At 46.5% G+C, this 25,135-nt stretch overlaps 11 protein-coding genes across 11 annotated transcripts; 6 read left to right on the top strand and 5 right to left on the bottom strand.

Moving 5' to 3' along the window:
- Window positions 1-194: 194 nt before the first annotated feature.
- On the top strand, window positions 195-2,336 carry N7495_004827 (RNA exonuclease; the record flags this gene model as incomplete). Its single annotated transcript, XM_057207478.1, has 2 exons — window positions 195-249; window positions 307-2,336. 2 exons carry the CDS (start codon window positions 195-197, stop codon window positions 2,334-2,336), a joined length of 2,085 nt encoding a protein of 694 aa, XP_057065158.1.
- A 1,625-nt stretch (window positions 2,337-3,961) lies between these two features.
- N7495_004826 (uncharacterized protein) lies at window positions 3,962-5,392 on the top strand (the record flags this gene model as incomplete). The annotated part of the gene is made up of 4 exons (XM_057207477.1): window positions 3,962-4,085; window positions 4,138-4,235; window positions 4,286-4,546; window positions 4,601-5,392. The coding sequence occupies 4 exons, from the start codon at window positions 3,962-3,964 to the stop codon at window positions 5,390-5,392; spliced, it is 1,275 nt and encodes a 424-aa protein (XP_057065157.1).
- Window positions 5,393-5,681: 289 nt separating this feature from the next.
- On the bottom strand, window positions 5,682-6,602 carry N7495_004825 (uncharacterized protein; the record flags this gene model as incomplete). Its single annotated transcript, XM_057207476.1, has 2 exons — window positions 5,682-6,169; window positions 6,227-6,602. The coding sequence occupies 2 exons, from the start codon at window positions 6,600-6,602 to the stop codon at window positions 5,682-5,684; spliced, it is 864 nt and encodes a 287-aa protein (XP_057065156.1).
- A 1,033-nt stretch (window positions 6,603-7,635) lies between these two features.
- N7495_004824 (uncharacterized protein) lies at window positions 7,636-8,790 on the bottom strand (the record flags this gene model as incomplete). Its single annotated transcript, XM_057207475.1, has 4 exons — window positions 7,636-7,935; window positions 8,105-8,485; window positions 8,554-8,621; window positions 8,673-8,790. The coding sequence occupies 4 exons, from the start codon at window positions 8,788-8,790 to the stop codon at window positions 7,636-7,638; spliced, it is 867 nt and encodes a 288-aa protein (XP_057065155.1).
- A 1,398-nt stretch (window positions 8,791-10,188) lies between these two features.
- N7495_004823 (cytochrome P450) lies at window positions 10,189-12,132 on the top strand (the record flags this gene model as incomplete). Its single annotated transcript, XM_057207474.1, has 7 exons — window positions 10,189-10,411; window positions 10,454-10,586; window positions 10,636-10,818; window positions 10,876-11,027; window positions 11,084-11,349; window positions 11,399-11,673; window positions 11,727-12,132. The coding sequence occupies 7 exons, from the start codon at window positions 10,189-10,191 to the stop codon at window positions 12,130-12,132; spliced, it is 1,638 nt and encodes a 545-aa protein (XP_057065154.1).
- Window positions 12,133-12,404: 272 nt separating this feature from the next.
- N7495_004822 (uncharacterized protein) lies at window positions 12,405-14,057 on the bottom strand (the record flags this gene model as incomplete). Its single annotated transcript, XM_057207473.1, has 2 exons — window positions 12,405-13,713; window positions 13,777-14,057. 2 exons carry the CDS (start codon window positions 14,055-14,057, stop codon window positions 12,405-12,407), a joined length of 1,590 nt encoding a protein of 529 aa, XP_057065153.1.
- A 636-nt stretch (window positions 14,058-14,693) lies between these two features.
- N7495_004821 (threonine aldolase GLY1) lies at window positions 14,694-15,942 on the top strand (the record flags this gene model as incomplete). The annotated part of the gene is made up of 3 exons (XM_057207472.1): window positions 14,694-14,766; window positions 14,828-15,781; window positions 15,830-15,942. The coding sequence occupies 3 exons, from the start codon at window positions 14,694-14,696 to the stop codon at window positions 15,940-15,942; spliced, it is 1,140 nt and encodes a 379-aa protein (XP_057065152.1).
- Window positions 15,943-16,029: 87 nt separating this feature from the next.
- N7495_004820 (putative alpha-1,6-mannosyltransferase subunit) lies at window positions 16,030-18,035 on the top strand (the record flags this gene model as incomplete). The annotated part of the gene is made up of 3 exons (XM_057207471.1): window positions 16,030-16,038; window positions 16,583-16,983; window positions 17,066-18,035. The coding sequence occupies 3 exons, from the start codon at window positions 16,030-16,032 to the stop codon at window positions 18,033-18,035; spliced, it is 1,380 nt and encodes a 459-aa protein (XP_057065151.1).
- A 517-nt stretch (window positions 18,036-18,552) lies between these two features.
- N7495_004819 (putative NADH-ubiquinone oxidoreductase 12 kda subunit) lies at window positions 18,553-19,022 on the top strand (the record flags this gene model as incomplete). Its single annotated transcript, XM_057207470.1, has 2 exons — window positions 18,553-18,778; window positions 18,943-19,022. The coding sequence occupies 2 exons, from the start codon at window positions 18,553-18,555 to the stop codon at window positions 19,020-19,022; spliced, it is 306 nt and encodes a 101-aa protein (XP_057065150.1).
- A 733-nt stretch (window positions 19,023-19,755) lies between these two features.
- On the bottom strand, window positions 19,756-22,486 carry N7495_004818 (uncharacterized protein; the record flags this gene model as incomplete). Its single annotated transcript, XM_057207469.1, has 3 exons — window positions 19,756-22,147; window positions 22,197-22,347; window positions 22,402-22,486. The coding sequence occupies 3 exons, from the start codon at window positions 22,484-22,486 to the stop codon at window positions 19,756-19,758; spliced, it is 2,628 nt and encodes an 875-aa protein (XP_057065149.1).
- Window positions 22,487-23,206: 720 nt separating this feature from the next.
- Window positions 23,207-24,463, bottom strand: N7495_004817 (uncharacterized protein; the record flags this gene model as incomplete). The annotated part of the gene is made up of 1 exon (XM_057207468.1): window positions 23,207-24,463. One exon carries the CDS (start codon window positions 24,461-24,463, stop codon window positions 23,207-23,209), a length of 1,257 nt encoding a protein of 418 aa, XP_057065148.1.
- Between the last annotated feature and the right edge of the window lie 672 nt (window positions 24,464-25,135).

Raw genomic sequence — 25,135 nt, 5'->3', positions numbered from 1 at the left:
TGAGAGCTCTCTTTCGGTTTTAGAGCAAGATCGATGGCGTGACGGAGGCGATTTTTCCGAGCGATATCCCGAGGGGCACTCGTTATCAGATCGTATCCACACCGCCCTGATCTTCTGGCAGAATATCTATCTCACGTGAAGATATGAGAACCTTCATGGGGATTTTATTTCGTGGTTCTCAACAACGCAACAACATGGAGGGAAATCACAACAAAAGAAAACGCGAGGCTGACTCGCCTGATGCGGAGGGTTAGAATGGCAAAACACTCGAGCAAGGAGACCCTCAATTGCTAATTCATCACCCAGTGCTCTCGACAGCAGCTAAACAGACCCTGGTCGTCCCCATCGATAAAATGCCCAAAAAAAAGAAGCGCGTGGATGGAGAAAAGGGGAAATACCCGCAAGTAACATACACGGGAGGTAAAATGCAAACCCCAGTTCGCATTGCGGATCTGCAGTCGCTGCTTCTGTTTTGCTTTGCGGACGGCCTCGCGCCACAATGGCTCTCCATTAAATTTCCCAAATCGATGCGCAAGGCCGTTATTTTAATGGTGCCTGGTTTGGAGCTCGACATGTTTAATGGCAAATTATCATTGGATGACTCAACTACCACCGATGACGGCGGAATTGTTTCACCTGACAAGCCAGCTGAGGAAGAGGAGACTGCAGAGGATAAACCGACTGAAGAAAAGCTCACCGAATTTGAGCGATGGAAAGCTGGCCTCCCTCTTGAGGATAAGTCGAGTCAGTTCAGTCCGCGCAAGCTTTCAGAAACTGAGACCCCTCCGGTTTTGCGTCCGTTGTCTGAATTATTCGACCATGTTTGGCCCGTGAAAGCCCCCGGAGACACCAAATACCACAAAGTGCATTCACCTCTCCAAGCCATGCTACTGGCCCCAGTGCCAAAAGTCAAGAAAGAAAAAGAACACAGGAGCGGCGGTGTTCAAAAGGCCCGTGTCAGTGCCAAATTTGTTCCAATCCGGACTCCCATTACAAAGTTTATCAGTACATTGGAGCAGCTTCGTGAAAACGACTATGTTATTCATCCCGCTTTCTTTACGTCGGAAGAAGACAAGTCCGCTGAAATTGAAACGCGCAAGCGTCTTGGACAATCCGTCGAGGACGGCTGGGTTGATACTAACGTCGCCAGCTTGGAAGATGGCGACGTGCCTTTCGGCGAGTTTGAGAAAGGGAGCATGACCGAGGGCCGTGAGGTTTTAGGTCTTGATTGCGAGATGTGTCTCACAGAAGGCGGCCAGTCAGAACTGACGCGTATTAGTATCGTGCGTTGGGATGGCGAGGTGGTGTTGGACGAACTGGTGAAGCCTCCTCGACCGATCTCTGACTACCTGACCCGGTATTCGGGTATTACGAAGGAGATGCTTGACCCTGTAACTACTACGCTTCCTGATATTCAACAGAAGATGCTCTCTATTTGCACAGCCCGATCCGTTCTGGTCGGACATTCTCTCAATTCTGACTTGACGGCCCTCAAAATGACTCATCCCTTTATCATTGATACTGGCATCATCTATCCGCATCCCCGTGGCCCGCCGCTAAAGTCCAGTCTCAAATGGCTCATGTCAAAGTATGTCAGCAAGAACATTCAGAACGGAACGGCCGGTCACGATTCTATCGAGGACTCTAGGGCCGTGCTTGACCTAGTTAAGTTGAAGTGCGAAAACGGTGAGGGCTGGGGCACTAGTGAAGCCTCTAACGAAAGCATTTTCCACAGACTTGGCCGAGTGACTCGACCAGGTAGCAGCAATGCAGATGATTATCGAACTGGTGCAGTGGTTGACTGGGGCAATCCCGAACGAGGCTACGGTGCCCACGCCGCCGTCGCAATCGGATGCCAAGATGATGATGCCGTCGTCAAGGGTGTGGCGGCTGCTGTCAATGGTGATGCATCAATCCCATCTATTCCAGGTGGTGGCGTGGACGTCACCTGGGCACGTCTGCGCAATCTCGAACGACAGCGCGGCTGGTGCAACCGATTCCCTAATGCTGAAAAGGAGAACGTCGCCGATGTGGTCACGGCGGAAATCCAACTGACAACCCAACAACTTGCCGAAAACGTCTCTCACACAGTCTCGGATATCAAGCGTATCTATGATTCGCTGCCTTCTTGCACCTTGTTCATTGTGTACTCAGGCACTAGTGACCCGCGCGAGCTTACGCGTCTTCAAGCCATGCAGAAGACATGCGCAATGGAGGCCAAGGCCCAGAAGCCGTGGGCGGAACTGACCGTGAAGTGGACCGATACCGAGCAACAGGCATTACAGGCAGCATGTGAGCGGGCTCGTAAAGGCTGCGGTTTTGTTTGTGTGAAGTGAACTTGAATTATTCAAGTACGATGTGAGATATTATTCCAATACTCGCAGAAAAAAAGATTGGGTCCTCGATATATCAATTTCGGAAAAAAGGAACAATCGTAATATTGTTACAAGATGTATTAGATACCAAGACAGCTCAAACCATGTATTCCTCCCAGGAAGCAATTCGAACTCCAAGTGAAATCAATTCATCCTCAACCGCCTTCTCTATATCTTCTGCAGTCTGTCCTGTCTCCTCATTGTCATTTTTAGAGTGTGCACCATATAGCAAGGTGACATTAAAGCCCGCGTGTACAGCCCCAATACTACTGGAAGGGTTGTTTAGACCGGAGTTCTTATATCTGTGTGTGCGCTTTTCTCTCAAAATTCCCCTTTTCCTCCTTGACTCGCCTCTCCATCTCTTTTTTACCCCCTGCACTCCTCTCATGACGATATCTCAGGCCTAGTCGATCGTACACAGAAATCACTTTGTACACCGAAGACCACAATCTCAGTAATGCCCTGCTCCTTCAATTTCCTCGCCAAGTCAGGATTAGATTCAAAAGTGTTCCCTAGATACCATATCGTCAGCAAGTCATTCAAAGCTGGAATTCCAGAAATAGGTATATAGTGGGTCTCCCGTCATCCCACATTTCTTCTCTTCCAACTTGCAAGTTGGAACATTGAAAGAATTCATTGAAGGGCAGTGCGTGGGCAATGACAGTTATTTCTGCCACGCGAGGGGATCGACTCTATAATAAACACGAAATCTCCTAAGGTCAGCTTAGCTCTTCAGCAAAGTTGTCGGTGACCTAGGCAGCGGCAAAATTACCTCCACATCAGCACATATGTAGGCCTTTGAGAGTATTCCCACAAGAAAACTGCTTTAGGCTCTTCATGCATTTTCACACTTGCTCTCTCTTCACACTGGCTACATAGTTATGAATGACTACCTGATCTTCTACTTTGCTAAGTGTCCTGCAATATGTACTCTACGGCACTTATTCCTGATTACGTCAGCTCCTTAACCATCGCTTTTATTCCCTATGAGCTAACTAGATATCGAACATGTCTGTTTGTTCTTGATCACAAGGATTGGTAATTGCCACAATGATGCTGCGATTATAGCTACAGTTGACACAATTTCAAAGGAATAACCTGATCCACTGGGTGCTAGCGAGTTTGACTCGATCATCGAAGAAGGCCAAACACTTATGTTAGGTATCTTAGCGGTACTAGTGGCATCAGTAGTGATTATATCAGCCTCTGACATATCTTTAATCTGATATGATGGAATAGTCTTCCAAACTCACTAGCAATGAGTGAATCCATAGACTTAGAGCAGATATCTGTATGTTAACTAACCATTAGTTACCTAGGTTCATTCCGGGCCTAGTCACACTTTCCTCCGTATACGAAGACAGACCGCAATTTAGTCAAAGGAAACGTAACCTACAAAGTATATTCGTGGAAATTCCCGATTCACTCAAATCCGGGGCCCCACCGCGGCCCACTCTGTCATTTGAAGGGCGTGGAATCATTCAAATCTCTTTCCGCTTTCAGATCTCTGAAAACTTTTCAAACAAAATCCAATCCCAAGGTATCTAGAGCTAAGGTATCTGGTTTCTAGATCACCACCCTTCACAATGGAGAACTTTGAAGTATCTCAACCCGAGGCCGATACGCAAGCAGACTTGCCACCCGTCGACACTGGCAAAAGAGCATGGCTATTCCTAGCTGCTTGCTTCGTTATCGAGGCATTAATCTGGGGTAAATAAAAATGATCGAAATTGAGACTGAATTTCCTGCTGATTTTCAGAAGGGTTCACTTTCTCTTTTGGAATTTTCCAAGATTACTATAGCACCAACGAACCATTTAAAAGCTCCGGAGACATTGCAGTTGTTGGGACATGCGCTATGGTTCGTCTTTTTCAAAATGCCCACCCGACATTACCGCTAATGCTATATAGGGAATCTCCTACATGTTTCTTCCTGTAGCCTTCGTTTTACTCCAGGCAGTTCCCCGTATGAAGCTTTTGGCTGCTCCTATTGGCTTTGTAATCATGTGTCTTGCCCTGGCATTGAGCTCCTTTGCAACAAATACAACAAACCTCATTCTCTCACAAGGTGTTGCATATGGTGTTGGATCTAGTCTGGCATATGCTCCGACTATCGTCTTCATGGAAGAATGGTTCGTTCGCCGAAGAGGGCTTGCCTTTGGCATTATGTGGGTAAGTAGATATGCTCAGCCCGCCTTATATTTTATATTCTGACTTCATTGATAGGCCGGTACTGGTATTTCTGGTGTCATTCTTCCCATGGTCTTACAATGGCTCCTCACTTCGTACGGGCATAAAACGGCCCTTCGTGCATGGGCTGTTGGGCTGATGGTCATGGGTGGCCCACTTCTCTACTTCCTGAGACCACGACTGCCAATTTCGCGCGCATCACACACCCGACCATTTGATTTCTGGTTCGTTCTAGACTCAAAATTTTTGAAGTATCAATTCGGAAACATTCTCGAGGCAATGGGCTATTTTCTCCCGACTATCTATCTACCGACATACGCTCGCAGCCTGGGTGCGAGTAGTATGGAAGCTTCATTGACAGTCATGCTCTTCAATCTCGCCTCTGTCTTTGGCTGTGTCATCATGGGCTCAATGGTCGATCGATACCATGCAACCACATGTATCCTCCTTTCCACGGCCGGCAGCACCGTGGCTGTGTTTCTAATCTGGGGATTTTCAACAAGCCTCGCCCCACTTTACGTTTTCTGCATCTTCTATGGCCTATTCGGCGGTTCCTTCAGTTCAACCTGGGCGGCTATTGTCTCTGAAATCCAGAAGAGAAACACATATACGGATCCGAGTATTATTTTCGGACTCCTGTCCTCAGGTCGCGGAATTGGAAACATTGTCAGTGGACCGCTGAGTGAAGCTTTGCTTCACCACCACTCTTGGGATGGTGTTGCTGCAAAGGCGTATGGCTCTGGGTATGGGCCTTTGATTGTCTTTACTGGGATATCTGCGTTGTCAGGTGGATTAGGGATTGCTGCAAGATATACCTTTCGATCTTGAACTAAACATTTGAAAAAAGGTACATGAGTTCCTGTCCAGATGTCACAGCTAGGGAGCGCCTTCCAAGTATGGTCGCTTGATCTTGTATAGCCCTTCTTACTCCCTGGGCATTTTCCTTGGACTTATCTAACTCAAAAAATTTATTTATTCTTTGTTATTTTCTATATCAATGAAGAATCACGAGTAAAGCGAGAAACAACGACCAATATTCTTAACCGTGGATGTTCTCACCACCTCCATACCAAAGTCTTCCCTTTTGGATCATAAGTCCTCTTTCCTCCCCAACCACTCATTCAACTCCTTTATTCTCTTGAGTAACATGAGGCCCATATTCCTCTTGTAACTTCTTGTTAATATTGCCAATCTTGTCAATGAACGCCTTCACTTTCAAGTGATCAACCTTCCCTTCCTCCATAAAGCCTTCTTGGTTAATAAACCGCGCAATAGTGATATGGGCGGAAGGAACAATATAGCGCGATGCCACAGGAAGACCAGCTTGTCGAACCATATCAAAAATATCACGACGGAGATGATGATAGGTATAATCGCCTTCGCCTCCAACCGGAACAAAACTCAGCGCCAGCGCAGAGGAATCAAAGCTAACAGTGGGTTTCAAAAGACAAGTCTTGTGAGTAGTTGCATACTCGGAGATCTGTTTCGGAGTGACATCTGAGGACAGCAAAATGCGAACAAGCTCATCAATTTGACCCTCAGTCAAAGAATGAGCCACCTCTAAGACAGTAGTATGTAGACATTCAGGGGGCATAACCCAAAGTGCTATTCAAAATTAGATTAGAGGGGGCCTTTTCAAGTCGAGTCAGCAATGAGACTTACAAGGAGCAACCTCTTTCAATTCACTCTGAATAGAGGATATCAGATCGCGGATATGGGATGGGGGCTTAGCCCAGATGACAAGGCAGTTTCGGGGGTCTACGAATCCCTCTTCCTTGGCTGGACCGTCTAGTCTCTTGAGAACGTCATCCAGAGTCCAACCAGGAAAGTCTTTGGATAGGATCTTTTCTTTCTGTTGCTCATTTCGAGTCACCCGGTGAAGTTCAAAGCGATTTTGAAGTTGAGACTGAGTATCAAAATCATTGAATGAGTATTCTATTTCCTTGTTTGTGGGATCACAGTTACTAACCGGTTCATTCTGGGCTTCATTGATTAGCAAATGGAAGGGGTTATCGACTGAAATTGGAATGTTAGACATAGTCAACAGATGTCAGAAGTCAAGTGAGTTTGATAAAGATCGGGTATTTGAATAGATCTGAAGATGCTTAAACTAAGAGAAGCATGAAATATTTAAGCAGTAAGGGGAATATGTCAATATCCATAGACGAGTATTTACAAGGTTCAAGTTGAAACCATGCTTGGATAGCCCAGGCCAATAAATGACTCCTATCTAGCCTCCCGAGGTCTCATCTAATTTTAAACAGCTTCCCATACAGGCTCTTATCGGACACTGGCAATCAGCACGTGCAGATGGGCCGACAACCTGGAAAATCAGGTATTATTGTATGTTTGCACTATTTAAATATTTGATAGGGTAAGAAAAGGTTCCAAGGTTCGGCGCATTTACCACTTTGCCCTTGGTGGAGGCATTGGGAATTCATTGGGGGATCTATAACCTCAGAAGGGGGTTTTCCCCGGCAAAGCAAGGGGCAACTTCTACTAGTCTCTCCGGTCTATTCGTCTATTTTATAGGCGACAAATATCGATGGATACATCGTTCATAATATTTTATATCTATTATAGAATTAAACTGTGGTGGTATATGGTGAATTTCATATTCGTGAAAATAATTCTGTTTGGCTGTTTCGACCGGGGCGCACTTTAGACAGTCCCAAAATATTGCATTTAGCTATGGTAAAAGATTTCTAAATCTCGTATATCAATCTGGCAAGATGGCCGAGTTGGTCTAAGGCGCACGGTTCAGGCGATCACCTGATCCACACTTCCGTGTCTCGAAAGGGGCGTGGGTTCAAATCCCACTCTTGTCATTTTTATTGCTAGTTCTGGGGGTTGATTTTTTTATATGTGGGTACAATTTTTATACAGTGGGGATGAAATAGAGCGGGTGTGGCCCCACTGAGTGTCAATCAGTGGAATCATTTTAAATGCCCGAGCCTAGTTAGTATATCATCTGCCGCTACTCTTATCAAAGTTCAGGATTCAAGCTAGGTAGGCTCCTTGGGTAAATTGTATCATTATCTATGAGGCTAAACGAGTGATATGATGGCGCATTATGCAGAGTTCTTTGGCAATTCCTGAACTGAATCTTCGACAAGTTGCGTCTGGGAGTTGCTGAAATGCGGCGGGCGATTTTTTTTCATGTTTGACAAATGAAACAATTGGGGATCCTTCCTAGGACGATCAGCAGTTCGGCTTTCGTATTCCTTTCTGAAGAACGAAGGGAAAACGCTCCTTAGAACAGGAGGGATAGTAGGCATGCATGCGCAAATAATCGCAACATCGCATTCCACAACACTCCAGTATACCGCAGGAGTATTCGAGTCTGATGTGTAAAGAAGAGTTAATGCGGCCTGGAATTGGAGTTTAGCTTAGGATCTGTATGGGGAATGGCTCACATGTGGTGTTAGAGGATTTTGAAAATTTGACAAGCGACTGCAATCGTAGACAGCTGACAATTGTGATACTGGGCCAGTCAGTATAGCTTAGAAAATATTCAGAAAGGAGAGAGAGCACGCACACAAATCCCGTACAGAACATCAGCGCAATCTGAATCTTCTTTCGCGTCGTTGTTTGCGTGTGTACGAGTGGCCAAATTGGAAGACTGATGATTGCAATATCCATCACAATTTGAAATACAGCCTTGAACCAGGAGAAGGCATTGATGTTGATACAGACTCCTTGATATTCTCCAGTCCAGCCGTGCCAGAAGTATGAAACGGGCTGGCATTGGAAAATCATGACGAAGGTATTGGATAGCCCGAAGCATACCGAAAGCCCCATCAAAGCGTATCCTACCATTCGGTAACGCTCAAAGGGGAAGATCCGTGTAAAGAAGGTAAGGAAGGATAGTTGTGTAAAGGTCTCTGCAATCATATAAAAGACTTCTGCGATGTATAGTAGCTAGATGTGGAGTCAGAACATCTGAGACCTCGGGATAGGACCCATATGATTCAAGGAGATTAGCTCACCTCCAGCTCTTTTGAGATGTCATCATAGGGCACAGCCCATATATTGGTTCCGAGTCCCAATTCTTTCACTAAGCGAATATTAGTGTTAGACACTAGCCATAAAAGGCCAACGAACATACTCGGAAACATCAACCAGTTCAGGGGACTAGAGCAAATTGTAGCTGCTATGATGAACGCATCATCAATCCAAAACCATCGCATGAATACTGAACGGTGAATCACCCGCGTCAAAACCATTATAAGTACCAGACCTCCTAGAACGCCAGCCAGGATAGGGGATATTTGAGCTTGGTTAGCTTGAGGTATTTGGCATGCTGTCATGGTCAGATTGGTAGCCGCTTGAGATAGAAGATTAGTTTCCAATGACTCCAGAACAGTAGATTACTCATAGGGGGAAAACTCACAAAGACCTGCCCTCACGCCGCAATCCGAGGTGACCAATCCGGGTGCTTGTGTGATGAAAGTGCTGTCTAAGCAGAGGCATGTCAAATTTGACCTGAGACATGCGGATTGGTTTGCTGCGGTGGAAAATGAGTTGAACTAAACAGAGAACAGAGAGTGAGCATGTGAATAAAAATTTCAATAACAGGTGGTGATAGTCGTACTGCGCACATTGGCAAGACATCAAATGCCCCCTCTGCCAGAGATGACATGCTGGAATGGTCTGTAAAGGGCTTGGATCTTGTTCTTTCAGTATAACATGGAGCTCAGGAGACTTTTCATCTCTTGAAACAGCGGGAAAGGACCCTTTAACGATATGGGGATTATAAAAGTGTCAGCAGAAACTGCTTCGCACATAGGTACTATGTATAAGAAATTGACCCAGTCATTCGCAAGGCTACCCACATCGAGACGTAGATCGTATGCCCCGTCCCTGATATTTTACCGACATCGGGTTTATGGGCTCCGGGATCTATACCTGGGCATGCAAAGTACTTGATTACGTATAAAGGATAGACAGGGTACATGCTCCTTAGCTCCTTCGGGTATTTTAACCCAATTGCACCACCGTATGAGGGGTCTTCCTTCAGCTAGCGTATGTTCTCTCCAGTCAATCTCAGCATAAAATGATGATATTTTGCAGGTTTAAAACCCATAGCGTTGAGAAATTAATGAATGAATGCTAATGACTGCTGCTGTCGCTGTCAGACGAGTTGAATTATTTTTTCAGAGAATCGCCTTTTCCCCCACTCATACGGGCTAGACGATGCGTGTACAAAGTACTTCCTTGATATTAGTACGTACTTTGTACACGGTAGTAGTGAGTGGGTCCAAAGTGGGCCACTTCTATGCCATTTGGCAACGTTGGAAGTTAGTTAAACTCCAGCCCCCAAACGGGACCTCGGGAGTGTCAGACCCACAGACACGGCCAATAAATGAATGACTAAAGCACTGTACCTAGATTATCTCCCACCTATTCGTCCCCTCTTTTTGCCGTTGAACGCCCGGTCTTGATCCTTTGGATCGACATCCGATTGGATCAGTTTCTAGAGGGACCACTCTATCTGAACATGCAACAGTTGTACTTCTGCACTAAATAAGGGCCAGGTCGTCTGCTTTATTTTACCTGTCAAAACCGTGATTTTGCTTTAAAAGTCGCTGCTCCAGCTATAGTCCACGTTAATAGTGATCACTATGTCTACCAACGCCATTGCCGGCGTGATCCTGGCAGTTTTGGTACTCTATGTCACTAAGATCTTGCTGACGCGTAAAAGTACGCCTGGGTCATTACCGCCAGGACCTCCCGGAATACCACTTCTTGGTAACATTTTCGATCTACCGGCTTCAGATAAACCGGATTGGGAACACTGGACCGATCATAAAACAACATATGGTAACGCTTACTATCCACTATACGGTACATCCCTGTCCGTGCTCTGATCTTTGAAACGTATCATAGGACCAATTAGCTCCCTGACGGTCATGGGGAAAACCATGGTGATCCTGAATGACATGGATATTGCGAAGGAGATCTTGGAAAAACGATCTAAGAATTATTCCTCGCGACCAGAATTGGTGTTTGCATCCGAAATGTTAGTTACAATTGTATAATTGCAATATGACTCTTCTAATTCTAGCTAGGGTCGGTTGGAAAGATATTCTAGCCATGCAAACAAACCCTACTGCCTATCGGAAAGCCATACACCCCTGTATTGGAACCTACACGGCAATGAATCAATTTGACGAACTGCTAGAGGTGGAAAGCCAAAGATTTTTACTAAGGGTACTGGCACAGCCGAAAGGTTTTATTCAGCATATTCGAAAGTAAGTTGGATGCTAATTGCAGTTCAAACGGAATAAGTTCGTTGACATATCTTTCAGGCAGGCAGGAGCAATTATTCTCAAGATCGCATATGGCTACACAATCGAGCCGCACAAGGATGACCCTTTGGTCGATATGGCCGAATTAGCTCTTGGTCACTTTTCTAGGGCGGGAACACCAGGTGCTTGGTTGGTTGATATAATTCCAGCATGTGAGTGAAAAGAACCTCAACCCAGCAGATTGGGCTTTTGAAACTGATGGATACAGTGAAACACGTTCCTTCTTGGCTACCTGGAGCTGGGTTCAAGCGTCTTGCGCAAGCTTGGAAGAACAATCTCGACAATGTTGCCAACGTACCTTACGCATTTGTACAGCAGGGATTTGAGCAGGACAATTTCTATCCGTCTTACTTATCCCATTTGTTTCAAGCAGATGAAAGCCTACTCAATGAGAAGAAAGGAGAGACCGAGACAGAAAAGAGGAGAATCGCAAAATGGACGGCTGCATCCTTATACACGGGAGGTGCTGACACGGTATGCTTCGGTTCTCTCAATCTTAAACGTTCCTTCTAACAGTAAAAAGGTTGTTTCGTCGATGGAAACGTTCTTTCTGGCTATGACTTTATTCCCCGAGGTGCAAGAAAAAGCACAGAAGGAGATTGATCGAGTTCTGGGTCACGCTTGTCGACTGCCCACATTGGCTCATCGCACAAACCTCCCATATATTAATGCTGTTGTGAAGGAAACTCTCCGGTGGCATCCAGTGGCTCCAATGGGAATCCCACACCTCTCTGTCGAGGATGATAAGTTCGATAACTATTTCATTCCTAAAGGATCAATAGTTATGGCTAATATTTGGTAAGCACAATCTCGTATGTTAACAGGGAATTGAATGCTGATTTCAAATGAAGGGCAATGACACAAGATCCAGAAACATACGCCAACCCAACGGAGTTCAAGCCTGAGCGTTTTCTGCAAGAAGATGGCAGAGACACTGAGCCAGATCCTGAAAATGCTGTGTTTGGATTCGGTCGACGTATCTGCCCTGGTCGCGCTTTGGCTAACAACCTTCTTTTCCTCTCCATCTCTCAATCTCTTGCAGCCTTCAACATTCAAGCTACTGGGAATAGCAAGACGGTGGATTTGGAAAAAGCGTTTAGTCCCGGCGTTGTCAGCCATCCTGTTCCATTCGACTGTAACATTGAGCCCCGCTCTAAAAAACACGAAGAGCTAGTCAAGTCGGTGGAAGAAAGGCACCCCTGGGAAACAAGCAACGCGCCTGCGATCAAACAACTCTTGAGTGTCAATGGAGCTTGATATATATAGCTCTGGGGACATATACTTTGGTAGAAAACAAAAACTTGGAACCTTGGGATACAGAATGACAATTGTTAAAACTTACAAACCCAAAAACGATGAAAGTTGAAAGCTTTGTCAGGTCCTCTCATTCTGAGAGCGTCAATAGATCCAGTGGACGTGCTGTTTATTCAAGGTTGAAATTTAGCTAATCGACCTTTTAAGGTTGGACCTCACGATCTCATTTGAAGCAACATCCACACTACATTCATACAATCACATTTCGAAGATCATCAAGAACCGTCAGTTTCCATCGCCTCCTCGCGCTGCATAGCTAGTTTAGTCAAGTGGTCCCGCGCCGCGACCTTGGCTTTGCGCTGATCTTCCGCTGAAACTTCTACTTTATTTACTCCATTTGCGCCATTTGCGACTACCACCGTTGAATCGCCACCATTGGCAGTTCCCTTTGATAGCTCCTGGCCATTGGTTTCTGGATGTGCTGCATTTTCCGTGGTATTGTTACTGGTTTGAGTTTCGACGGCGTTGACTCTATATTCCGTAGGACCCACGGATTTTGAGCGTAGGCTGGGTCTTCCTCGACGACGTTTAACAGGATGGTCGGACGAAGTCACATCGGTGAGTGGAATCTGAGTGGTGGGATTTGAATCAACCGGTGCATTTGAACTCGATGTGGCTGGACGTGAATCCTTGGTAGTGTATGATCTTTTGACTTGGGTCATGGATTTTCGCTTCCGAATCCGTGAATCTGGAGGGGGAGTTTCCGGCTCATGCAACCCATCCTCTTCCTGCGCCAGCCGTTGCCTTTTATTTGGGATTTCGATGGGATGAGCATTTGAGGCCACCCGGTTGCTTTCTGTCGCATTTGTGGTATTGTACTCGATGCGGTATTGCGGGGATGCGGCCCTTTCCAGTGGTGTATTATTTGTAATTTGAGCAGCGAAATTAAGTGAGTCTTCCAGTGCCAGATCATCACCTAGATCGTCGTCCGCGAAGGAGTCGGCGATAGTTCGGCCGTGAGTAGGGAATGCGTCCGGCCAGGTACGCTTTCGTCCTACCTGTAGAAGACCGGGGCTATGTACTTCTGGAAGTGCAGGCGCATGAGTAGGTTGATATTCAAGTGTTGATTTCTTGCGATCTTCCATAAAGCGGTTTTTCAACTTCAAAGCCTCTATTTCCAGCGTCAACTTCTCAATCTCTTCCGATTTTGACTTGAGCTCCTTCAGAACAGTGGCGACCATATCAAATCCAGGAATACCGCTGTCTCCCAAGTTTCTGTTGGAGCCATTGAGTTCAATGCGGAGAGATGTGAAGGAGTTTTTTAGATCTGCCATCGTATCTTGCAGGTGGTGGACCGAGTATGAGATTTGATCAATACTCCGGCCCTGATGTTGCATTTGTTGTTGTGTATAGTGGTCCGTGCTAGCCGGGGCTAAAATATTATTTTGCCCAGGGCGCTGAATAGAAGATTCTTGCGGTTGGAAATATCGTTCAAGAGCTCCCTCTTTATAGATTGGTTCGGCGGTTCGCATGGTTACAATCTCCCTAAATGATACCCTCGAGAGCTTCCAAAGGAAGTTTAGACTATACAGTAATCAGTATATGAAGAAAGGATAAGACCATCCAGCCAATCATAATACCACTTACCCATTGTCCATCGTACAAACTACACCGAGCTTCTGTTGGCACAATTTGCAAGATGCTTCCTGGATGATGCGGCCACGGAGGAGGCTCATTTCTGACGTATCTGGTATCTGTTTCCGGTCTAAGGAAATGGAAATTCGATGGAGGTCGAGGCTCAGCCATGCTGTCACAAAGGAGTAAGAATTTGACAGCTTTGCCCACTCATTCTCCAGTACGGCCAGCGAGCTAGAGCAGCGAAGACATTGCCCTAGTATCGCAGGCCGCGTTAGGCTGGTAAGGTCCATGATTGAGGTGGGGGAGGAATAGTAGTAAACATGGAATGTGGTCTCTGAGTTGTCGCATCTCAAACGCTGAGTCAGCGGTCCAGACCTGAACCAGCGGGACGTGCGGATCGGTCCTTAACGGGTTGCACATCTTTACCAATTAAAGACAAAGCAACTTGAATCTTCCATTGCGTCTTGATCCTTCGAATTTCATGCCAATCAAGTTAGGCCTACGAGTTACAATCACACTGTAACTGACTTCGTCCAGTTTGTTGTGATAGTTGGCCGACATGTCTTGCAGGTATTATGATGCTAATACTTATACTTGTCATAAAACTTTCATTCATTTTGCCTTGGTTTTCAATATCTGATCATTGGCTAGATTATAGATTTTTCTCCAGTCAATCTCCAGCTGTCAAGACGGGAATTGCTACAGAGTAGAGACACGACAAATTTTGGGCTAATCAAAAACAAGCGATGCTATCCTTATCAATTGCCATTACATAACTAAATTTATGTTCCCCACTGAGAAAAGTGATTCAATTCCCCCACTATTGCTCACTACACATGACTTCTTATTTACGCAGAATCACTGGCCCTCTCTTGGCTCGTCGACCAATTTATTTTATTCCAGTCATCAGAATTCATAATTCCGCCATGTCTTCTTTTTCCATCAATGACGAGTCAACTAGCTGGCATGGTGCCGGTGCCGCCGAATTCGATCTGCGCAGTATGATACTCGGAAAACATTTGCCGATGCGCATTCAGCTAAATCTTGACATTTTCTACAGGCGATACCATGACAAAACCAACTCCTGCCATGCTCAGTGCCATCTGCCAGACTACCTTATTGGACGATGTCTTCAACGAGGACCCAACCACAAATACTCTCCAGAGCTACGTAGCACAGAGAACTGGCCATGAAGATGCACTCATGGTCCTGTCGGGTACCATGGGAAACCAAGTGGCCATCCGTTCGCACTTGGCGCAACCTCCTCATTCTGTTCTATGCGACTACCGGTCTCATATCATCTGCTATGAGGCTGGTGGCGTGAGCGCATGGACCGGGGCCACCGTTTCAACAGTAATTCCCAAGAATGGAATTCATCTGACCCTGGAAGATATTCAAAAGCACGCCGTTCTTGATGACAACATCCACCATTGCCCTACAAAGCTAATTAGTCTGGAGAATACCCTCGACGGTATGGTCATGCCCCTGTCCGAGGCTCGACGCATCGTTGAATGGGCTCACGAGAATGACATCAAGGTGCATCTGGACGGCGCACGTTTGTGGGAAGCAGTTGTCTCTGGTGCGGGCAGTCTAAATGAATATGCCGGCTTGTTTGATAGTGTGAGTCTGTGCTTTTCGAAGGGTCTTGGTGCACCGATTGGAAGCATCATTGTAGGTTCCAAGGAGTTTATTAAAAAAGCGCGTTGGTTCCGCAAATCTATTGGTGGTGGCGCTCGCCAAACAGGAGTTTTGGCTGCCGCTGCCCGGGTAGCCCTTGATGAAACTTTCGGCACAGATTCCAACGGTCAAACTGGCAAGCTTGCGGCCACTCATACAAAGGCCAAGCATATTGCTGACCTCTGGACTAGCCGTGGTGGTAAACTCCAGAAACCGGTGCACACTAACATGGTATGGCTAGATCTTGAAGCCTCTGGGGTGGGACCCAACGACCTTGCAGTCATTGGCAAGGAGAAGGGATTGATACTGTCTGGATGGCGGGTGGTTGTCCACTATCGTAAGTCAGCGTCTTCTTGTACTAGCCATATATCTAACCATTTTGCAGAGGTCTCCGATGAGTCAATTGCCCGTCTGGAACAGGTATTTGATATTGCGATTAAGGGAGACTACCAAAGTAGTAAGGACCAAAGTAAACCATACGGAAGCAGCAAGCCATGAAACGACGTGGCACCACTATGTAAATAGTTACTAATTGAGTGAAATTGCATCATTAGGTGTGAGCCTGAAGTAGTAAATCTCACAACAATGGACCATGTGGGGATCGATCTCAATGGCATTGTCTGCATGCGTAAACACGATCTCTCGATCTGCCCCGTTGCCCGTACATCTATCTGATTAATCCGTTACAAGGCGCAGAAGCAGATCTAAGTTATCTAAGCGAAATTTGAATTGAAAAAGCCAAAAAAGAAAAGAAAAAAAAATGATAAGTTGATAAAATGGTATACGTTGGGACCTGATGATTAAATGTAAATATTGCAGGGAACAATAATTATTTAATTGTCTAGACTACGTCGTAGATGGAGTCTGGAGTTGCATGTACTGCTTGCGGCTAAACAACGTGGAAAGGAACGAGGGTCTGTGCTTAGTCTTAAAGTGCCTCGTTTTACTACTTTCAATCTTAATCCGTCCTTCAATTACTCACTTCATTTATTACTTCACTTCTCCCCCTTTCCCAATTGCTTCTCTCCATTCTTCCGCCTTCACTTCCACTACTTACTCTACTGTCATTCCACAAGTCCTCCTTACCGCCCCGCAATACCAGTTCCTTTGATCTTACACAACGCGTAACGGTTCTCAGTTGCACCTCCCACCTTCTTCACCTTTCACATCCAATGTCCCTGTCGCGATCACCCTCTCCCCATCCGGGCGGGGGTGGTCCAGCCCGGGACTCACGCCGGGCAGCGGCACCACACCGCGCGGATATTCACCTTCAAGTCTATCACCTGGCACTGGCATTTCATGGGCGACTGCCAAAGCAAAGAGCGACGAGGTCCGTGGGTACCCCTCATTCTCGACCCGGAACAGCGGCTTCTTCTCTCGACAGAAACACAAGATCTCCTCGCGATTGCCTGGCTTTCGTGGAAGCCCCTCACCGAGAGGATATGATGACAAAGATGCGTACAAACGTGCACAGTGGAATGGTGGTGCTGGCGTGCGCAGTCCGCTGGCTTTTGTTGGAAGGATCTTTCAGCGGGGTCGGTCCCGCGTCTTTTTGGTGATCATGCTCTTATGCATAACCTACCTCTTTCTATGGTCTTGTAGGTTATAGCGCAACGCGCAGTCTTGTTACATGTGCAAATCAACTGACCTTGACAGCAATCGTTCATGCTTATCGACGATCATCTCTAGGAGGAGGCAAAAAGTTCGTCATTATACTCGGGTCCAATGTGGAGGGCGGCGTGATGGAGTGGAAGGGGGCGCGTGAGTGGGCCATTGAACGCAACAGCATCTGGAATAAGGAACGCTACGCAAATGAATGGGGATATGAGGTCGAAATCGCCAACATGCTCGCCCAGAAAAGATATTCGCATGAATGGCGCGAGAGTTGGGAGAAGAGCGACGTGATTCGCGAGGCCATGCGAAAACACCCGCAAGCGGAATGGTTCTGGTGGCTAGACTTGAACACCTGGGTCATGCAGTATCAAACCTCATTGCAAGATCACATCTTCAATGATCTCGAGTCGCACGTCTACCGCAATATCAACGAATACAACCCGCTAAACATCATACATCCCCTGCCGGAGTTTTATCTCGATGAGATCGATCGATCCCTAGAGGGCGACGGCGACGTTAACTCGCTCAACATGTTGCTGACGCAGGACTGCTCCGGATTCAATCTCGGTTCTTTCTTCCTGCGACGATCTCTCTGGACTGACCGACTACTGGATGCCTGGTGGGATCCAGTCATGTATGAGCAGATGCACATGCAATGGGAGCACAAGGAGCAAGATGCCTTTGAGTACATCTACCAAAGCCAGCCGTGGGTTCGCAGCAGTGTAGGCTTCTTGCCACAGCGCAAAATCAACTCTTTCCCTCCGGGTGCCTGCGGTGATGTCTTCAACCCAGACGTGCACTACAAGGAAAAGGACCATGATCTCCTCGTCAACATGGCTGGCTGCATGTTTGGTCGTGACTGTTGGGCCGAAATCCACGATTATCGCGAACTGAGCAACCGGATCAACCGATCTCGGTGGGACCGGTTAAAAGACGCCTGGAATGGCGCATACGCGGCCTTCCATAAAGATGAATAAGCCCTAGATGTTGAACTAACATTTCTCTTCTTTTATGCTTTGCTTTTTATTTTTCCTCGCTTTTTTGCATCCCAGGCGGTATTGCATTTATTGATACAGATTTAATTCGGCTTGTATATTGATTTTAAGTGGTCTTATACTGGTGCAGCTGGAGTTTGGATTTTCAAGCTACATATGATACTGCAAACATACTTTTACTAGGAAGTAAGCTAAGCAGCTTCTTCTCAATTTATTTTTTCCCTTCTCCAAGTAAATGGTGCCGGATCGGGCATAGATCGCACGTGATTAAACTACGCTTTTGGCTCTCATAGTCACCCGTAACTGTCCACTTCACCGCCTTTACCGAAACCAATCACAACTCGCCTATAACAACCTAGCACATCGGATTCAACGGCATCAACCCTCAGCGCAATCTCATCTAATACTCCAAGCCCTCACCGCGCCAAAAGATAGGAATACGTGACAGCAGTCAAATCTGACCCCTCCCCTCTCACACTACTCATCTCAAACCGCCACAATGCCCACTGCTGAGTCCGCCGCCTTCCTCGCAAAAAAGCCCACCGTCGCCCCGACCTACGAGGGTGTTAACTTCGAGGACAACGTCGCCCTCCACAACGCTCGTGATGCTATTATCCGCGAGCAATGGGTACGCAGCATGATGTCTCGCCTGGTTGGTGAGGAGCTCGGCAAGTGCTACCACCGCGAGGGAGTGAACCACCTCGAGAAGTGCAGTGTCTTGAGAGGTAAGCTATCTCTTTGTTCTGTAGTACTCGATAGATCAATCGTGCCGTGTGAATGATCTTGGACATTCTCAACTAGTCAATTGATCGGCTGAGTGTCGGACGAGTTGATCTGAGCACGAATCTATATACAATTACAGCGGGGACGGAAAGCTAACGTTCGTTAGAAAAATACTTCGAACTTCTCGGCGAGCGCAGAGTCAAGGGCTACCTCTTCCAGGAGAAGAACTACTTTGAGTCGAAATAAACGGGTGATGATTTGATTGAGCTGCGTGGTGATGTGATGAGTCAGCGATCTCAGTCTCTAGCCAATTTTGCATTGGATTTTTGGGGAGTATTCGCCCCACACTCCCTGTCTCCCCCTTCTCGACTTAGGAGAGACCTGAAGGGCTTGAGAATGAGGTTTGAGGGCTATGGCTATAACCCTGACAGGGACTGCATTAGAAAACCTTGCCTCCCTTTTTGTACTGTACATATATGATATCATTTTCTGGTCAATTTCATTCTTGTTCGCAGATTGTTTTATAAATCTTGATAGAAAACTTGTGGATTTCTTAGAGGTTACTCATTCTTCTTTAGATCTGTTCTTAGGCATTCAACAAGAATTTCGGTCAGCTCCCGGGTCTATAGAGAACAAGGCATATCTCTACTAACTAGGTACCTACCAAGGGTCCATTACTTTTATAATCTGAATTTAGAAAGAAACACTGCGAAACACTACTTAGGTATGCCTTTTTATGCAGCTGATGCCCAAGTGGCTTTCAGATTACTTCAGCACGCCAGGGGAGGCATTGTATGCGGCATAGCGTATTGACTAACGCAGCCAAACCATTCAATGTTCTACTGACAGACATGTTACCTATCTACCTAGGTATAAAATGCACGTATGACACTTCACTACCCAATAACCAGATCTTCCCTCACAGGCAGTTTCATATTCAAGATTCTTTGGCTGAAGATAATCAACGTATGATATTTAACTATTCAGCTTGTTTGGGATTCAAAATTGAGGTCTTCATTTCCCACTCAAGCAGTGTCTCAGAACTAGATAAAGTCTGTGGATGGTTCGAACCAAGTATTTGTTTCTGCTTGGCTACGCAGTTTCTCAGCAAAATAATGGCTTCGGCAATGCGACCTGAAGTTTTCCAGGTAAAAGCGAGATTGGCCATGCTAATCAGTGTGTCGGGATGATCTGCGCCGAGCTTCGTCTTACGAGTCTCTAACACCTGCACGTCGAGCTGTTCGGCCTTCTCCAATCGGCCCTGGTTCCAGTATGTCGACGCCAGATTAGCCATACTTGTCAGTGTGTCGGGATGATCCACGCCGAGCTTCGCCCTGCGAGTCTCTAACACCTGCACCTCGAGCTGCTCGGCCTTCTCCAATCGGCCCTGGTTCCAGTATGTCGACGCCAGATTAGCCATACTTGTCAGTGTTTCGGGATGATCTGTGCCGAGCTTCGTCTTACGAGTCTCTAACACCTGTACTTCGAGCTGTTCGGCCTCATCCCATCGGCCCTGGTTCCTGTATGTCGACGCCAGATTGGCCATACTCGCCAGTGTGTCGGTATGATCTGTGCCGAGCTTCGTCCTGCAAGTCTCTAACACCTGCACCTCGAGCTGCTCGGCCTCCTCCCATCGGCCCTGATTTCTGTATGTCGACGCCAAATTGGCCATACTTATCAGTGTGTCGGGATGATCCGTGCCGAGCTTTGTCCTGCAAGTCTCTAACACCTGCACCTCGAGCTGCTCGGCCTCCTCCCATCGGCCCTGATTCCTGTATGTTGACGCCAGATTGGCCATACTCGTTAGTGTGTCGGGATGATCCGTGCCGAGCTTTGTCCTGCAAGTCTCTAACACCTGCATGTTGAGCTGCTCGGCCTCTTTCCATCGGCCCTGGTTCCTGTATATCGACGCCAGATTGGCCATACTCGCCAGCGTGTCGGGATGATCCGTGCCGAGATTTGTCCTGCGAGTCTTTAACACCTGCTCCTCGAGCTCCTCGGCCTTCTCCCACTGACCCTCGAGTCTGAATGCTATTGCTAGCATACTTATACTAGCAAGGACATCTTTATTCTCCTTGTTAAATAATCTCACTCTTTCATCTCTTGATTTCAATGCCATTTCTCTTGCATCCGTAATATTACCGATTTCTGATGTATACCATGCACCTCTGTAAAGCAACGTAGCCCATTTTTGTTGATAGATAGTTGATGCTGGCCGCTGGAATATTGCGGATTTCATATGGGGAAATAATTCCCTACATCTCTCCCAGTTCTCATATTCACCAGTCGGAAACTCTTCATAAAGGGTGCTAATGAATTTATCTCTCCATTGGTCTCGTTGTCCATGAGATTTCAACCACGCGTGTGTAGTTAGCTGCACTAGCCGATGCATCGTAAAGAAAGTATTACCCTTACTAGAAGATATAAATGAATAATTCTTTAGTATCATGATATCATCCTCAAAATCGGGTTCCGTATCAGAATCAGACGTCTCTCCCTCACTTGAGTTGTTCGAAAGGTAGTCAGCCTGGGATTGATGCCGGATAAGATCTTCTGGTATCCCTTGCCGATCAAAAAAACTCATAAAAGAAAGTAGCTCTGCTGCAGATGCCCGTGTTTGGCGTATAGCGTCGAAGGACATTTGCCATGTCACCAGAATTGAATTCTTTGCTTCCCAGTCCCGGTGGAGATAAGTTGCCTCTTTTTTTAGAAGCTTTATTGCTTCACGATCACTCCCTCGGAAATCTCTTAGATATTGTGACACTGAATAGCGAGGCGCCCGATTCCGAATAAAACAAGCTGCCTGTACGATCGCTAGAGGCATATACTCTAGTGCGTCCACTAATTGTCGATTTTCTTGGCTTTGACTATCTTGGCTTTGGCAGTCTTGGCTTTCTTCCGGGTTATCAAGCTTTCTTTGGAGAAGATTTAGCGCTTCAGACCTTTCCATAGGTTGAACCCTAATCAGGTCCTTATGAGTGACCATCTTTAACGCAACTTCTCTCACCCGGCTTGTGATGATAATAGACCCATTTTGACTTCTTGGAACGTATTCTAATAGTGGTTTGGCCGAGGACTTCGTCAGGTCTTCTCTCTTGCCTGCTACTGGAATCGAACAAAGGAACTTCTCGTCGTCGACGTTATCAAGGATGCAAACCCATTTCCCTATCTTCTCATCTCGGAGCCAGTTCTCGACCAGTTTGAAGATGTTATTTTTGGGATTCTGGCGACCTGAGATTTTGACCTGGTCCGCAATGTCCCGGAAACTTTGCTCGAACCGGGCTTCGTTGCTCGCATGCACCCAGAAGACCCATGTTGCCGGCGAATTTGATCGGACTTGATAGGAGTATTCGATTGCAAGTTGCGATTTCCTTTTTTATTTATGAGTAATAGATCTCACAAGAGCTAATTAGCACTTACCCAGCACCGCCGAGACCAATCAGCGCTATTCTCGATGCCGGAACTGAGCTTTTCTCACGGATCTGATCAAGGAGAGCATCGCGGCTAACAAAATCTGGGTCGCGCGGGAATGGGACTGTTGATAACGGGCGAGGTGGCGTTTCCGGTCGCTCTAGAGGCGTTCATTAGCCAGTCGCCTTAACTATGTTCGGCTTTTCTGACTTACCTATCGGCATATGGAACTCAATTGAGCCATGGTTTGCTCCAACCTGGAGAGCATGGTTATCACCCCCAAATGATACTGTTGCCATAATCAAATAAATCAGTCTTGTCTGTATTCATGAGAAGGGCGTTTGCCTGGTTCTCAGCTGAAAGAGGGGTCCCTAGGGTCACCATCAGGTGACTCGATGGCGCTAAAACAAGCGGATTAGCAGACTAGTCGGACATAAAGGCGCTTGAGCATATGTACTATTGCTAACAGTTGTCTTCATATACGTGGAAATTACCTTCAAGACCCTGATTCAGTGATTTTTAAAGACTTTTTCCACTTTTACCTTTCATCCAGCTTTTAAGAGTTAATTTTTCTAACTGAAAAAGTTGTCACCGCCGTGTTTCTCTGTTCGGATTCTAAGTGCTGCTAGATATTGTGAGCCTTGAAAGATTTAATCCATCTCTGCTGTCGAGATAATAACACTATTTTATGAACATCACTAGATGGTATTGGTGAAATTTACTAGAGATACATGAATGGAACCTATTTTATTGGCGTTAAGGATGTGAGAGAAGGGTATAGGAAATTCTACTCTGCCCGCAACTGACAACTATCGGAGGGGTTGATTGTGGCCTGACTTTAAGTGATTGCCTGTCAAGAGCTTAACAGATATGCACTTTTCTTCGAGGGAAGTATAGCCAATATCATAAGAGCTAGTCAGAGAGCTCTCATATAAGGCACTCAGGAATCGATCTAGGTACTCAGGGATTCAGACTGCCATCATGCGAAGTTCAAGTGGCACCAATGGATTGACGATTTCTCATTGTCTGTCTCGAAGTTTAACAGGCGAAAAGCCTTGCTTCTCTCTCTGTGCAATTGTATCCGGCAACCACTTCCGATAAGCAATATCTCTTTCTTCCCGAAACATAGTACCAAATTCGAGACGATCAGGTGTCTTCATGGCTAATGAGCTCGACAGGTCGACCTCGCCTTGTAATTTTCCGTTAAGAAGGAAGCGCATCGTCCCAATCCTCTCGTACAGAATTTGGCCGTAAGGCCGATGATGGAAGCCCAAAGAAAGAAGCCCATAGATCTCACTGGTCAAATATGCACAAAGCCACTCTGGCTTGGTTTTGAAGTCTGAAATATCAGGATTGGTGCCATATCTACGCTCGTAGGATCTTGAGAGATTGATACGGACATCCTTCCACTGTCTGTAATCAATCGTATCTGGTGGGAAGGTAAGTTCGGTCTCCACCGATTGAAAATCAAGAACAAGATTCCGCACGAAAATCCCACGGTCTTCGCTTTCTTCGGAATTATCTTCACGCTTCTTCAAGCCGACCGGTCCATATCGAAGGAAACGCTCAAGCACGGCCAAGAAGCTCCAATGGAACCCATACCTCCCTCCATCTCCAGCTAAGCCCCTACGGTCACGCCGATTAAGGATACTGCCGAAAAGCCTCACGTCCACATGAAGCGTGTCTATGGAGTTTGTTAGCCATGGAACTGACAACCAAGTAGGATAAAGACTGGTCTCATTAAGGACGGAAATTTCAATAACATAATCTGGTGACTTCGCATTCTTAAGACGATCGATGACGCTTCGCGTCTCGATCGATAGTTGGCGACTAGTGAGGAGTAGAGATAGACCGTTCGAGGGAGCGTGGGTGCTACCCTGTTCATTCCAGATCCCTTCGACCTTCCTTCTCCAGGCCATGTATCTCATGTCGTGGAAATCCACCCTGTTGATCTTATCCGGGGAGCCCGGCGGCTCACGGCAGGAGTGAAGCACTGACTCGATTATGATCTCACGGATCTCCCTTGGGATGTTTAGAAAAAGAGATTCACCCTGCCAAATCGGCTGTCGATGGCGAGGATTGACAGACTCCCGCCCTGTATCGACGCCCCATCCAGAACCGCCATTGTCAACCGCTGTAGGCGGGTACGGTGCTTGAGTAGGTGCAGAGCCACTATATGAGGCGTTCGTGTTGTCTGTGCGTTCGCCGGGGTGATCAGAAAGCGGTGCGGGACCAACTCCGGTCTCTTGCCGCTTTTCATCTTCAGTATCAGCCATGATTTGTTAGATTGTGAGCTTTCTCCGAGTTGTTCTTTAGGAATAAGTACAGAACGACAGGAGGATTCTTCAGAGTTGAAACCAAGTTTTTCCTATTACTAATAAACAGCATGGGGGCCGGTTGATCCTTTGGGTATAGATTAGGTGTGCTCTCCTCAGGATTAGCTGTCTCTGAGAAACCTTGAGTAATATGAATATGGGCGCCCTTATGAAAGCAGCGGCACCTGCAATAGGAAAGACTTACCCGTTTAAGGCAACATGATACATAAAGCTACCCAGATAGTACCTAGGTACTTGGTTCTATTTTGTAACTCTACTAATCGACAGCAATGGCGATACATGTCTCTTCCAGTCTTTCCAAGATTGTCATGAACCTTGGAATGCTCTCGTCGATTATCAACACCAGAAATCTGTCATCGGATGTCAGCAATGTGTCTAGAGTAGCAGTGGAATTCACCTCTCTGAGCTAGCAATTGCCTTCACGATGGTACTAAGAATGGCGTTTCTCACCTTATGGGTACGACTCGTCCTTTATTTGGTGGGATACTAGATATGCGGGTTACCGGGACTGGCCACAAATGACCCAGGAATAACTATAGCATCAGCCATATCCATGTGAGGCTCAATGGCATAGTAGATCCTTTATGCAAGGAAGCAAGGAGATGGATTTGC

The sequence above is a fragment of the Penicillium taxi genome (assembly GCF_028828555.1).
Source record: "Penicillium taxi strain IBT 34144 chromosome Unknown utg000003l_segment0_segment0, whole genome shotgun sequence".
In the NCBI taxonomy this organism is placed as follows: Eukaryota; Fungi; Ascomycota; class Eurotiomycetes; order Eurotiales; family Aspergillaceae; genus Penicillium; species Penicillium taxi.
This window is presented reverse-complemented; position numbering and strand designations above follow the sequence as displayed.